At 42.9% G+C, this 16,132-nt stretch overlaps 1 protein-coding gene across 3 annotated transcripts in view; it reads left to right on the top strand.

Annotated features, from left to right (window-relative positions):
- LOC126481164 (peptide transporter family 1) overlaps positions 1–16,132 on the top strand; it is a 338,990-nt gene that overhangs the window by 149,274 nt on the left and 173,584 nt on the right. The window contains exon 1 of one of the 3 annotated variants that reach the window (XM_050104733.1): positions 12,659–12,777. The exons of the other annotated variants lie outside the window; for them this stretch is intronic. Coding sequence (XP_049960690.1) covers positions 12,739–12,777 — 39 coding nt within the window. The 5' untranslated portion in view covers positions 12,659–12,738. Of the gene's footprint in view, positions 1–12,658; positions 12,778–16,132 lie in introns of those variants that run through there. 3 annotated transcript variants of the gene reach the window in all.

Raw genomic sequence — 16,132 nt, 5'->3', positions numbered from 1 at the left:
TTTGGTTTTCCGAAATCGATTAACGTGAATGCTAGGAAGGTTCCTTGAAAAAGTAAACTGTCCATTTACTACCTAAAACTTGTCCGACGGTTTCAGAAGGTAACTCTACTACGAACTGAGAAGATAGCCCTTTATTACATCTTAGTGCAAATAAAGAAAATCCAAGACGGACATATCTTAATCTGCAACTTATATGTTCACACCGCGCAGATGGTAGTACCTGAAAGGTAACGCTGTGGCACGCTGTTTGAGCGGAAAAACAGCGGACGATGGTGTTGCAAACCACAGAACTTCAATACGTAATGAATCACAGAAACTCTGACTGACTGCTTAATGACAGTATTGACTGTGGGTTATGCTGACACGTGATCTCCATTCGAATTGATCGTGTTGATAAAAGAATCTGAGATGCAGACGAACTAATGATGGGCTGGGACTACTCAAAAAATTTTTGTCCTATCTGCTTATTTATGGGCTTAGACCCAAGAGGAGCAGGATATCAAAGAATAAGCCTTACAAAATTTAAAAAAATTACTGAGAAATAAAAAGAAGACAATAACGAAAATAAAAACAAGAAGGAATTAGGAAGATTAGAATTCATCGTCTAGTCCACAACGGAGCCATTAGAGACGCAACACAAGCACGGATCGTGACCGTGTCTTTTTCAAAGGAACCATCCCGGCATGTGCCTGGAGCGATTTACGAAAATCACGGAAAACCTAAATCTGGATGGCCGGACGAGGATTTCAACCGCTGTCCCACTCGAATGTGCTAACCACTGCGCCACCTCGCTCGATAAATAAGTACAGTCTCTCGAAATGAGCACATATTAGCATATCTGTGAAATTAAAATCTGCTGCTGGCTAAAATTTAGTATCGTGTTATTCCACACCGTGCATTTGAAATGTCTGATTCCTCCTTGGCACACAAGGTAATCCAGACGTTACCCCTCAAATCAATCACACACTTCGATGGCGCCCTTCCTGAGGTCATCCGATGTGCGATATAGATTCCTGTCACGACGCTTAGCCAGATCCAATTGATCCCAAGCATGCTCAGTCGAGTTTATGTTAGCAGAAACCGCAGGCCATTCCGCGTGCTTCATTACTGCCTTCTGGAGTAAGTTGTCCATGAGGCGGCTGATGTGACCGTGCGTTACTGTCTTTACAGACTGACATGTTGTCGAAATGTTGAGTGCAGGGCGGGACAGCAGGTCGGTGGATCCTCTCCCAATACTACACACCCCTCGACAGCAGTGAGAGGCGTTCGACTGTGAGAGGCGTCAGACATCTATACACGATACACGTCGAAAATATGGCTACCCAATCTCCCTGCTGAACCTGTGGATCCTCAGAGATCAGACATACATTGATACCCAGCCACCTGCATGCTCTTATGCAACGATCACCAGGCGCCAGACAAATCCTGCATTTGTTGATGAAGAAAACGGGACGATATTGATCCATTTTCCATTCCTGGTGTTCCCTTACCCAGTTTCTTCGTGTGCCACGATGTTAGGGGATTTCTAGAGTTGTCCATAGTACACTATCTGTGCAAAAGCATCTGGAGGCCTATTAGTGGACATTAATACACGCTGTATCCACTCTTCGCCTTTATAGTGGCTTGAGTTGTGTTGGGGATACCTGCAGTGACGTGTCAGAGTGTCTATGGTGGAACATCAGCATATTCTTCCTCAAGAGCAGAGAGCAGAAGAGGTACTGCTGTCGGACACTCGGTTCTGGAGTGACGTCGACTTTCTACCTTATCCCAAAGTAGTTCCATTGGATTCATGTCAGGACACTGGGCAGGCCAGTCCATTTCAGGAACGATATTATTCAAAAATCATTGTCTCATAGATGCTGCTTTATGACAGGGTGCATCATCGTGGTGATGCAAACAATCATCGGCTCCGAACTGTTCATCTTCTGTATGCAGTACATAATACCGTAAAATGTCTCCACATATTTCCATATTTAGCAGTCTTTTACGCGCAATAAGGGGATAACATCCTAACCACAAAAAACACCTCCTCACCATTACATCACCTCATCCATACTTCACCGTTGGCTCTTCACATGATGGCATGTAACGTTCTCCAGTTAATCGCGAAACCCAAACCCTTCCATGGGACTGACACAGGGTGCAGCGTGATTCATCACTCCTATCACTCGTTTCCAGCCATCCACTACCCAGTTGCGTCACTCTTCACACCATCTCAAGATAATCGCTTACCATTTACTACAGAAATGTGTGGTTTATGAGGAGATGCTCAAAACTTGTACCCCTATGCACAGTCATTGTCCTACGTAGACTAGACTGGTACCACATTGGAGCTCACGAGTAATTCCCTAGACTGGTTTCATGCGATTTTTATAACCTTCCTCCGTAATGTTGGAGAGTCCCTGTGCTTTAGCACTCGAGTTCTGCCTGGTCTTTGTTTAGCTGTAGTTGGTCCTTGGCGTTTCCACTTCACAAACATGTCATCAACAATCGACTTGGACAGGCTTAGTAGGGTTGAAATGACGCTGATGGAGTCGTCACTCGGGTGAAATCCAATATGACTAGTCCTAGTTCGAAGTCCTGATCTTCCCACTCTGCTCGTACTGCATGTCCACTGAGAACACAATACACACCCCCCTCCTTTTATACTGGTAGGTCCGCCTGTCGTTAATCTAGTTGTCAGTTCCGCATTACTTTGGGGAGGCCGGATGCTTCTGATAAGATTCCTGCTGGCCAAATCGATCTTTTGAAGACTGTTGCGTTCTGCCTCGAACGACACAGCCTTTCCAGTAACCTCCGAAAAAGCAGCGTAAAGTTCTATAGTATGCTACTTGGTGGGCCTTCGACCCATAATTTATAGACAGCTTTCATCAGCTGGTGTGTAGAGACTGGACGACCACTACGGAGGCATATCTTAATTTTTTTGTCTCGTGATAACGGTTGAATGTTCGTATCACGTCGTTGAGGTGTACGAAAATTCGGCGTGCAATTACCGGTGCTGACAAATGTTGTGGTCGTAAACTGACAATGCGCGCACGTTATAAGCTTGAAATGACTGAGCAAGTTGACACAATGAACAGCGTACACTTAGCGCATTGTCTCTCTAGTTCACGACTGCACACAAATGGCTGTACTTGGCGATTTCCTTTGGTAAAAGAGAAGGAATGGGCTGATGAAAATCATGCAATGGCTTTAAGCCATGGGAACTTCTAGCTACTTCTTCGCTTGGATCTCGCTGCACGAAGTTTGATACGTTAATGATGATGGAATAGGAGTTGAATAAAATGAAAAGCACTCAACGGGGTTGTCAGAAATGCGGCGTAAAACTGGAGCTTCAATGGCCTTAAAATCCGCACGTATGTTTAAAAAAATAAGAGGAACAGAGCAGCGAGAAAATTAAAAACAATACTACAACTGTTAAAGAAATTTGGAATAAATGGCAAGTTTTTTATACTAAATAAAATATATTTTATGCAAGTTGTTCAAACCTATGGACGCTGACGTTCTGATGAGAAGGCAGACGAACTGTTGGAAAAATTAAAGAAATTGAAAATGGTAGTAAATCCCATTACAAGGTGCCAATAAAAGATTGTAGTTCAAAAGTGGTACAGATTTAAAGAGAGATTCTTAATCAGGAAACTTCAACTGTGTTTCCATTAGTAATTAACGAGAAGTATCCACTTTTTAAAAAAAATTTCAGGATTTTGAATATGTGAAGGATTTTTCTTAACCTTTTGAACCTTAAAATTAATCATAAACGTGCTCACGGAAAGAAGCATTTGCAACAGACCGCAGAACGATTGTAGAGGCTCCATCGTTCATCTTGTGTAAGACCTGAAAGGACAAAATAAGATAGATTGAGGCTAGTACAAAACCATACAGGCAATAGTTTTCCTTTCGCTATGTTTGCGAGAGGAACAGGAAAGGAAGAGTCTACCAAAGGCACAAAGTATCCTTAGCAATGCCCTGCACGGTGATTAGCGGGTACGTACACAGGCGAAACCGTGGAATCTGTCGTGAACGAATCCCGTCTAACCGTACTCTTCCATCTTTTCTTCCCTTTTTGGATAAATATTGGTACTGAAAATTTAATACTCCATTAGCAATCGAACCGGCAACCTGCGCTCCGTGCGTGTCTATGTTTGAGGCGTATGCCGCCGAAACCGAAATTGCGAGAATGGAAAATAGTAGCCGAAAACTGTCATACGGAGCATCAGTTTTAGGGTACGTTTATGTTAGACCTGTGATAAGCTATAAGAGCGCCCAAGAGACAGACTGGAGCAAAGTGTAGTTCTCAGACTCCACGAGGCGTTCTTGACGCAGTTTTAATAACGACGTGGAGCCGAGTGTCGAGCAGTGTGGCTTTGAAATGAAGCCAAAGAAGTCCTAACTATATCACCTAAGCTTTACCGATTCTGTCGTACTGCAGTTGCTGAAAAATGAAGTGATGTACGCGTGGCAGTACTTTACCCTGGAAAGCATATTGTATAACTACAAATATCCGATACACAGGAAAAAATTGTGTATGTTTTACCGAATTCTGATTCTCTTTTCAGATATCTGTCTACTGATCAGTCACTTAGAAGCCTGGTGTTTTCGTTTCCTGCTGCAACTGTTGTGAAGTGAAATGATCATGCTGCACTATTGGGCGGGAGCCCCTATCTGGGGTTGTTCTGGGCGCCTACTGCGAGTCTTCCTATTTGTCGCCCAATGAAGGCGAGATGTCCCCGAGCGAAGAAAATCTCCGACCTGGCTGGAAATCGAAATCGGAACAAGGGATTTAGAGGCAGTCACATGGACCACAAGACGACGAGTTGCGGACCACTGTTCGAAAAATAATGAGAGCCACGACAGCTTTTACTTCGTAAGACTGTCATATTAAAAAAAGAAAAAGAAACACGTTGCAGGTGTCTATAACTTCAGAAAAATGACTGATTACTACAACAATCTTTGGAATTTTCTTCCGCGCTTAGGAAGTATAGAAAGAACAGGCATTCGATTTATTCTGGTTCTATGTTTAAAAATGATATGCCGGGTGATCAAAAAGTCAGTATAAATTTGAAAACTTAATAAACCACGGAATAATGTAGATAGAGATGTAAAAATTGACACACGTGCTTGGAATGACATGGGGTTTTATTAAAAAAACAAATTTCACAAAATCTCCGACAGATGGCGGTGGACAGCAAAACGTCAGTACTGCTACCGTGACGGGTGAGAGGTACGCCGATATGTTACAGAATCGCATCATCCCCAGCCTGGCTGGTAAACACCTGCTGGAACGTACGATGTTTATGCAGGATGGCGCTCCACCCCACATTGCTAGACGCGTGAAAGATCTCTTGCACGCGTCGTTTGGTAATGATCGTGTGCTCAGCCGCCACTTTCGTCATGCTTGGCCTCCCAGGTCCCCAGACCTCAGTCCGTGCGATTATTGGCTTTGGGGTTGCCTGAAGTCGCAAGTGTATCGTGATCGACCGACATCTCTAGGGATGCTGAAAGACAACATCCGACGCCAATGCCTCACCATAACTCCGGACATGCTTTACAGTGCCGTTCACAACATTATTCCTCGACTACAGCTATTGTTGAGGAATGATGGTGGCCATATTGAGAATTTCCTGTAAAGAACATCAATTTTGCTTTGTCTTACTTTGTTATGCTAATTATTACTATTCTGATCAGATGAAGCGCCATCTGTCGGACATTTTTTGAACTTTTTTATTTTTTTATTTTATTTATTTATTTATTTATTTTTGTTCTAATAGAACCCCATGTCATTCCAAGCATGTGTGTCAATTTGTACCTCTCTATCTACATTATCCCGTGATTTATTCAGTTTTCAAATTTATACTGACTTTTTGATCACCCGGTATATTGTTACGTAGACTGGCTGATGACAATTCTGAGTTCACAAACATTAATTTTGATGACTGGGGAAAACAAAGCGATGATGGAACAAGTAGGTCTTTCTGCATTTGTCAGACATAAGGTCCAAAATTTTTTGATGTTAGTGCTTTGCCAAACTGTGATAAAACTATACATTTTGTTACTTTAGGCTATGAAAATTTTACACCTTTATCCAGCTCACTAAAAGGTAACTTTGCCTGACTCTGATGAAACTATAGCTTTTGTTGCTCTTAACTATGAAGATCGTTCACTTTGACCCGGTTCTTTGAGGCGTAGCTTTAAGGCATTAGTTAGATGCTGACAAAGAATATTTCATGAGTAGTGTACCGCGAGCATGAAGAACTGTTGAGTGTTCCTTCGGTATAATGTATTCTAAATGGAGACTATCAGAAACAGAAAAGCAAATTTCTCTAGAGGTGGCCCATGATATTGTCAGATTCATTTGCTTCCTGTATACGTTAATAATTGACAGAGATGGTATTCAGGGTTATCTTAGAAAGAAAACAAGCAATAAAATCCACACGCGATACTAGCGAAGAAAACTCAAGCAGAGGTTATCGACGCTCTTATCGCTGCTGAAGCGTGGCTCAGAGCGATACTCCAATATAAACACTGCTACGGAAATGTTATTCATTATACAATAATCATAGGATTCCGTCTCCCTGACTTCCATCTCACCATCTATAGCTATCCCATCCATCTTATTAAGACATAAAGATATCTTGGACTACCCTTCGACCGCTAACTGACATGGCGTTCCGTCAACTAGCCGGCCAACAAAAGCCCAATAGCAGACTAAAATTATTGAAACTATTAACAGGTAGTAGATGGGAATTATATCCTTCCACAGTCATCTGCACCCACAATAGTCTTATCCGTCCCGCTTTCACTTTTGCCAATGAAGGCTGCGTCTCTGACCCCTAAAAATTTTGCTACTTCTCACAAGTCCGAGAACATGATGCGCCCTGCCTAGTCTTTCGTATTCACCTTCGCATTCCGGGTTTAGCGACCAGAGACAGTGATCATGTGTGTGGGAGCGGTGCTTGTGTGTACGTGCGTGTGTTTTCTACTGTGGAAGAAGGCCTTTTAGCCGAAAGTTCAGATGTACGAGGATATCAGTCGTTTCTTACGCGTGTCTGCGATTCGATGTCTGCTCTATATGGTAATTTACGATCTGTTTTTTTCATCATCTTGTCATAATAAATTGAGTCGCATAAAAGACACAACAGTTGATATGAGTTGCGTGAGCAATGAAGTGACCCGAAGAGAATACAAGTATTACGTATATAAAAATACAGATGTCATATGTGTTTCTGGGATCCAAGAGATCCACAGCACAGATGTCGAAGCAAAAGAAATCGGTAGAAAACCGCCGAAGCACTTAAAGTTCCTACTGGGGACCTGAGAAAGACAAAATGAATAAGAACAAGCTTCATAATTCTTTATATTAAAAAGTAAAGGCACAGTAAATTTCCTTGAAAGAAAACAAGTGCGAAAATGTATCTAATATGCTGATTAAAATTGAAATATACGGAAGATTTGATCATTCCCTTTGCTTACGTTGATGGTATATACAATTACATGGCTCGTGTATCATTGTTATGTTAGAGATTGGCATGATAAATAAGCGCTTCGCATATGTCGCTGTAGACATCAGGAACTATCTGGTATAAGGCAGCTACTGAAATGTGAAACAATAGCTTACGTCAATGTCTCCGGTTGCTAATAATAATAGCGTAAATGCTAGCCTTACTCCAGATTACAATGATCATCGGTAACAGTGTTCTGCTTTCAAATTTTCTCCTCCGTTGTAATGAGAAGCCAACGAATAGCGTCAATCGACATATGTGCGAAGTTTTGAACTAATGCTAAGGAAAGCTGGAGCTGCAATTAAGCGTTAAGTGCACTACATCTACGCATTTCACGTTTACGTACGAACTGAGACACCTAAATTCTTCCCCTTCCAACGCCATGCTGTACGGTTCCGTTCTCCATCGTGACTATATTTTCGTAATTTCCTTCACCAAAGAAGACGAAGTAAATACCTCAGAATTCCTATCAAGAACAGCTGCCAGTGTGAGTGACTTAGAAGTAGATACCGTCGGTATAGCGAAGAAGTTTAAATCACTTTATAAAAGCAAGGTCTGCGGTCGAGATTGTTTACCAGTTCTGTTCCTTCCAGGATATATTATACGATAGTTCAATATTTAGCAATCAGATATAACCGTTCGCTCAACGAAAGATCAGTGTCTAAGGAATGTCAAGTTGCACAGGCCAGACCAATATTCAAGAAAAGAAACAGGAGTAATCCGCAGAATTACAGAGCCATACCACCAACATCGATTTGCAGTAGGATTTTGGAACATTGTTGTGTTCGAACATTATGAATTACCTCGAAGAAAACGATTTATTGACATAAAGTCAGCACTGATTCAAGAAACATCGTTCTTGTGAAACACAAGTAGCTCTTTATTCTCTCGAAGTAATGAGCGCTATCGACAGGTGATACCAAATTAATTCCATATTTTTAGATTTCCAGAAGGCTTTTGACAGCGTTCCTCATAACCGACTTCGAATTAAACTGCATGCCCATGAAGTATCGTCTCAGTTGTGCGACTAAATTCGTGATTTTCTGTTTGAAAGATTATACTATGTAGAAACATCATCGGGTAAAACAGAAATGATATCTGGCGTTCCAAAGGAAGTGTTACAAGCCCTCTATTGTTCCTGATCTACATAAACGATTTAGGAGATAACCTGACCAGTCTTCTTAGATGGTTTGCAGCTGTTGCCGTTATTTGCCGTCATAAAATCAAAACCACTTGAAAAATGATTTAGCCAAGCTATCCGTATGGTGTGATAAGTGTCATTTGAATCTAAATAATGAAGAGTGTTAGGTCATCTACATGAGTACTAAAATGAAACCGTTAAATTTCGGTTACACGATAAGTCACAGATATCTGAAGACTATTAATTCAGCTAAATATTTAGAGATTACAGTTACGAATAACTAGGACTGTTTACATCATGCTTGTCCCCCATGTGCTACAGTGTTGCTGTGCGGTATGGGATCCGTTCTAGGCATAATTGACGGAGGACAACGAAAAAGTTTAAAGAACGGCGAACGTTTTGTATTATCGCGAAATATGGGAGAGAACGTCGGATATGATACGCGAATTGGGGTGACAGCCATTAAAACAAAGGCGTCTTCGTTGCGGTGAGACCTTTTCAATCGCCAACTTTCTCCTCTGAATGCGACAATATTTTGTTGGTGCCCATTTACACAGGAAGAAATAATCATCATAATGAAATAATAGAAATCAGAGCTCAGGTGGAAAGATTGAAGTATTCTTTATCGCCGTGCGCTATTCGAGAGTGATATGTTAAAGAAATACACTCAAGAGTAAAAGAATCTGGTACACCTGCCTAATATCGTATAGGGCCCGCTTGAGCAGGCAGAAGTACCGTAACAAGACGTGCCATGAACTCGACTAATGACTGAAGTACTGCTGGAGGGAACTGACACTATGAATCCTGCAGGGTGCCCATAAATCCGTAAGAGTACGAAGGGTGGAGATCTCTTCTGAACAGCACGTTGCAAGGCATCCCAGATATGCTCAATAATGTTCATGTCTAGGGAGTTTCGCTGCCAGCGAAAGTGTTTAAGCTCAGAAGAGTGCTCCTGGAGCCACTCTGTTGCAATTCAGCGCGTGTGGGGTGTCGCATTGTCCTGCTGGAATTGCCCAAGTCCGTCGGAATGCATAATGGACATGATTGGATGCAGGTGATCACAAGGATGCTTGCGTACGTGTCACCTGTCAGAGTCATATCTAGACGTATTAGGGGTCCCATATAACTCCAACTACACACGTCCCACACCATTACAGAGCCTCCATCAGCTTGAACAGTCCCCTGCTGACAAGCAGGGTCCATTGATCCATGAGGTTGTCTCCATACCCGTACACGTCCATCCGCTCGATACAATTTGAAACGAGACTCGTCCCATCGGGCAACATATTTCCAGTCATCAACAATCCAATGTCGGTGTTGACAGGCCCAGGCGAGGCGTAAAGCTTTGTGTCGTGAAGTCATCGAGGGTACACGAGTGGGCTTTCGGCTCCGAAAGCCCATATCGATGATGTTTCGTTGGATGGTTCGCACGCTGACACTTGTTGATGACTCAACATTGAAATCTGCAGCAATTTGGGGAAGAGTTGTACTTCTGTCACGCTGAACGATTCTCTTCGGTCGTAGTTGGTCCCGTTCTTCCAGGATCTTTTTCCGGCCGCGGCGATGTCGGAGATGCCATGTTTTACGGGATTCCTGATATTCGTGGTACACTCGTGAAATGTTCGTACGGGAAAATCCCAACTTCATCACTGCATCAGAGACGCTGTGTCCAATCGCTCGCGTGCCGGCTATAACACCACGTTCAAGCTCGCTTAAATCTTGATAACCTTCCATTGTAGCAGCAGTAACCTATCTGATAACTGCGCCAGGCACTTGTTGTCTTACATAGGCGTTCCCAACCGCAACTCCGTATTCTCATATCTCTGTATCTGAATACACATGCCTATATCAGTTTCTTTGACGCTTCAGTGTAGTTTGAATGCGGTACGAGGAACCCTGTGCCAGGCGCGTAACGGTGAACTGCAGGGTAGTGCTGTAGATGTACGGAATATAAGTTTAGCAATTTTTCCGTGACAACGTAAACGCCAAAGAAAAAAAAAATGAATACACACCGTATGCCTCGATGTTCGTGCTCTCATATTCTCTTTCTTTGGCTCAAGTGTAAATGCTTATTTGCAAATACAAATCAATTGATGGTGCACACTCGCGAATTCCCGTCCGACCGACAAACTGTACGTGTGTAGGCAATATGACCGACGAGCTTTTTTTCCAACGGCTCCCACCCTCTAGTCAACTAATTGTGCCGTGGGTGGCGCTGTCGTGCCAACAGCCCAACGAAAGTTCGTCTTTCGTCACTGCGCGCGGAGTTGAACGCTGTTCTAATATACATAATAGGATGCGAGGTGGACGAAAGTTTGAAGACAGGGTTTCAGGATAAATCCAAAGACGCAGATGTTTGTGGGACACGTCGTGCGAAGATTATAGCAATAGAGATGCACTAAATGAAGCACTTTTTTTCCGAACGAATCCGTAATGATCCCCGTGTGCCACGCAGAGAGAATAAAAGTCTATCGACCTTCTGTATTTCTGTTGTTAGTTTTTATTTTCGATTTTTACCAGAAATAAAGTGTAAAAACCGAAATATCGACTTTCAATGGACATTAATTCATAAAATATATTTGTTTGATCGTTTTAAGTGTTAAAAGAAATTCCAGCCTATATCCAAGATGTCTGTTAAGAAGAGCAAAGTGTGGATTTTTTTTAAACAATTGCAACAGTTGCTAAAAGTCTGTTTTCTTATGTATCTGTTGTTGTATTTAATAGTTTCATTCCTTATGTATCTTTTGTTGTATTCATTAGATGATGTGCGCGCCACCACCATATCTAGCCTTCCTTCTTCGAATTTGAAATGAATTTCTTAAACTAACAGGTCATCTTTTATCCTACGTACCTAAGTACATTGATAAATTTACATTAACGTCTTTTATTTATTTATTTATTTACCATTTTGTATTTCCTCGGCCAAGTAGGAGTCACGTTACAGGTTTCAGAAATCATTTTAGTTAATAATTGTGGGGATACAACAGCACTGAATTTGAGTTTCAGTTAACGTCTACCAAGCAGCTAACAGCATCTTCTCGCAGCTTACATACTTTTTCATGAGCATATCCTTTTTTCGTAAAGAATGGTTTGTTGATGTTCAGCAGCTCTGAAATGCAGATTAATCCATTCTTAGATAATTACACCGAGCGAGGTGACGCAATGGCTAGCACACTGGACTCGCATTCGGGAGGACGACGGTTCAATCCTGCGTCCGGCCATCCTGATTTGGGTTTTCCGTGATTTCCCTAAATCGCTCCAGGCAAATGCCGTGATGGTTCCTTTGAAAGGGCACGGCCGACTTCCTTCCCCGTCCTTCCCTAATCCGATGAGACCGATGACCTCGCTGTTTGGTCTCTTCCCCCAAAGAAACCAATCCAATTTTTCTTCCCAAATGTGATTCCAGTGAGATAATTACGAGAAATCACCGGACCCCAAACAAAGTAACAAAACGTGAGAGAACTTCTTTCTCTAAATGGTTTAAATGGCTCTGAGCACTATGGGACTTAACATCTGAGGTCATCAGTCCCCTAGAACTTAGAACTACTTAAACCTAACTAACCTAAGGACACCACACACATCCATGCCCGAGGCAGGATTCGAACCTGCGACCGTAGCGGTCGCACGGTTCCAGACTGAAGCGCCTAGAACCACTCGGCCACACCGGCGGCGAACTTCTTTCTTTGCACTAGCCATTTCTTAGCCTTGTTACCTTTAAAACAGCCAAGACAAACCCACGTTTTTGTCTCTGTATAAAACCAAGCGGACTCTCGTAGAATATAAACCAATGCACTTATGATGTATGAATCACAACAACAGATCGGCGCTATAATAGCTGAGTGCAGTTGGTTGGTAGGTGTGTAGGTTGCCGCGAAATCGATCGTTCGGTCGGCCGGTAAATTGGTGCACGTGTAGGGAACCTTATAAAGCGGTCTCTAGGCGGCATAGAAGCATTAGCGGAAGCAAGAAAAGGCGAATGGTGAAAGGCGGGCGCGCATACTGCGACGCGGCGGGCAGCTGTTCAGTTGCCCCCACCGCCAGCTGTTCGCGCTGCAGCGCCGCCTCGTGGGCCGACGCGACAGTCTGCCAGCGACGGCCATGGGGGCTGTGTCACAGCTGGAGCTCCAGCAGGAGAAGGTACGCACACAGCCGCGCGCACAGTTTTCCTCCTTCGCGGCTTGCAGCCTTCAACTCTGACAAGTCCTACTTTCGCTAATGCCGCGGGGACGCGACGCCGGGCCCTGCGAGCGCTCGTCTCTTCTGCGAATTACAGAACCTGATGGTGACAAGTTGTTTGCATCGACGAGTGCGAATTGGGGTCCAATTGGAGGAGTGCAGAGGTCGGCTGGAAGCGACGGAGAGGCGGTTTCTCGGCAGTGTGTTATGTGTGTACCCCAGTGGCGGAACGCGTGTGAATTGGCACAGCTGTCAGTTTGGACAGTCGTTTGGCGTCAGCTGACGGGTGAAAGTGTGGCTCGCCGTTCGCCTCGAAGAAATCGCGGACTAGTACACGTGTGATTAGTGGGGAACAGATATAAATAAAATATCTTAGATTACGTTGAGGCTGTCTTCGAATAGTACACATGATGCTTTCTTCAACCTATTTAGGAAGTCGTTAGAATCTGCCGTGTTTAAGTTTATCTGCTTCAGTTCTTAGTGTAAATAATAGCTTCGCAAAAACAAACTCCGCCCTAATATATTCTGTGTCAATGGCTTAGGGTATTTCTTCGGGATTACTCTTCACTTGGAAAGTTGTGGACGCTCAAAAGCCAGCAGTAAGAATAATACGTGTTCATTCACAGTCATCTGGTAGTCGCCTAGTAGGCATTCTGACTGTACCTACGCAATTCAGAATCATAATCACCAACGAAATTCATCATAAGTAATGTACAACAATTTGAGAACAGTGATGTCCGTACAATAATAGAGGAAAAAATTATCTTTGTTAGACTGCTACGGTTCCAGGTTCGAATCCTGCCTCGGGCATGAATGTGTGTGATGTCCTTAGGTTAGTTGGGTTTAGGTAGTTCTAAGTTCTAGGGGACTGATGACCTAAGATGTTAAGTCCCATAGTCCCCAGAGCCATTTGAACCATTTTTGATCTTTATTACCCGTTACTGAAGCTGTCTGTCAGTGGCTCAGAAAGGAGTTCAATACGCAGGAAGAAAAATTTTTGATCATTTGTCCAATAACATTAAATGTCTGACAGGTAGCAAAACAACTTTTAAAACTAACCGTTTCTTCTGGACATCTACTCCTATTCCATAGATAACTTTTTTAAAGTTGGTAGACTGTAAAAAAAAACTACATTTTTAGTGTAGTTCCAAGAGTAGGACTGAAAAATGTCCAATAATATTGATATATTCATATCATATAAGCTGACATGTTACACATAACTTCTACAAAGCAAATGATTCATACGATCTAGGGAACACATAACTAACAGAAAACTGTCTAACCGCGTGCGGAACTTATCAGCCAGTGTCAGCGAGCTTCACTGTCTCGCTGAGATGAGTTTAGAAGCTCCGAAAGTGTTCAGTATTTAAATTTAACGTTATGTCTTGGAAGGAAAAAATTTCTTAATTTGGATAACTCTACGTACCGGTACGTAAAATTGTACTTTGCTTTTGCACCCATCACTGCTGTCCCTACGCAAATAACGCACAGGTAGTTTTGCAACAGGACATTTGAATACGAAGGAAAAATTGGAAACACTGTTAGCATTGCAGGTAGTGTGGAAAGCCGCACTGTTAGAGGAGAAATTTTCAAAGAACTAACATCTAAATGTGTTTCACCCAAGAAAATGACAATCAGTACGGAACCCGCGAAACTGAGCGGTGACAGCACATATCGGGACGCCACTTTGGATCATTAGTAACGAACAGCTTCGCGAGTGCATTAGAGTACATAGAGTATTCTATGATCCAGCCACCATCGCATAACAAAAAAGAAATTGATCGTTAACTCCTATGTTCGGTAACTGGTTCTCATGTCGTGTCTAAATCAGCTGTTAGCCGAGTAATCAAAGATCAGGAAAGAAAAATTCGTTTCGAAACAGAAAATGTTTCTCATGCTATGATAAACAAATTCAGCTCGGCGAGTGTTTAACATTTCACGTCCCTCGGTAGCTGCAAGATGTGGGTTCTGCCCACTGCTACAAACTGTTCGCAAAATTACCCAGAGATTATAGGCCTTCACGCTGCAGACTGCGTTCTTTCATTGTTCACTATTACGAAGTTAAAACTAGGAAAGTAACTTTACATGTAATCTCGACGCGCAGTACTTTATATTGACGCTCACGTCGAAATTTGACTATCTCTGAGGTTAGGCACGAAGCGAATGGAAAACTTGCTCCGATAAGACCACGAGTTGACAGCGAGCGGTGCGCTTGGCTGAGTTCGGCTTGGCTTGTGTGCTGTCAGACCGACTCGCGACCTTGGTGCAGCCTTTAACGTTATCGCGAACACTGTGCAAACGGCTGCTTTGTGACTCCCATCTTTCTTTAAAATCAACGTTTACGTCATATTGGTCCAAACATTTTTGATTCGATTCCCTAACCTCTAAGATGAAATCAATTGTCACCTTCGCTGACGCTCCGCGCCAACACAACGGTACCTTCCGAGGAGTGTAAGAATTAATTGTTCAAGGAAAAGCAGCGTCTTAGTTAAGCTAGACAGACTTGGTTCTAATCTCTCCAATACAAGCATGATTTGGACCTTCAGCCTCGTAAATAGTTTGTTAATGGTGCGGTGACATCTCGAAAGCCGTGGGCGCTGCTTTTCGTGGTCCCTGCACGATCTGAGACAGCCCCAGATCGAGAGAGGTTGTTCACGGCTTGCTATATTGTTCTTTTGATTTTAACGTCTCAAGCGGATGAAGAACTGGGTATCAGTCTCATTTGCGTTTCATTTTTCGCGACACAAGAACAGAAAATAAACTTAATGTTTTGCTTATGTGCTACTTATCTCGCTTCCAAGTTTCTGGGAGGGAGGTCGTCTTAGAAGTAGTGTTCAGTAGAGGCGAAGCCAAAGCTCATCTGAGGGGCTGGGCAAGTTACCTGCAATGACCTTAATGAGAGAACTCGGCATTTGCCCGAAGTGAACCAATAAAACAGAAAAACCAAACTGGAATAGTCAGACGGATTCGACTTTGCTTCCTCCGAATCAGTTCGTAGTCTTAATAACTTCACCATATTTCTCAGCGCAGATGCTACTGTGGGAAACCAATGTTCATTTGCTTCGATAAATAACCCATTATTTCACTTGTGGTGAGAAGTATTAAAGATAATTTTCATCATAGTTGCACTTAGCTCCGTTTTTCACGTCGTGTGTATCATCTAGAGCTAGAGCGTTAGCGCCATAGTGTTTACATCCGAGATAGGTGAAAATTGTACATTACGCATTCTTAAACATGTTGCGCTGTCGCGCGCCAAAAACTGTTAGACTTTGAATTTAACTGTTATTCCACACTACTACTGGCACAACTGCCGTTT

The sequence above is a fragment of the Schistocerca serialis genome, chromosome 5 (assembly GCF_023864345.2).
Source record: "Schistocerca serialis cubense isolate TAMUIC-IGC-003099 chromosome 5, iqSchSeri2.2, whole genome shotgun sequence".
Classification (NCBI taxonomy): domain Eukaryota; kingdom Metazoa; phylum Arthropoda; class Insecta; order Orthoptera; family Acrididae; genus Schistocerca; species Schistocerca serialis.
This window is presented reverse-complemented; position numbering and strand designations above follow the sequence as displayed.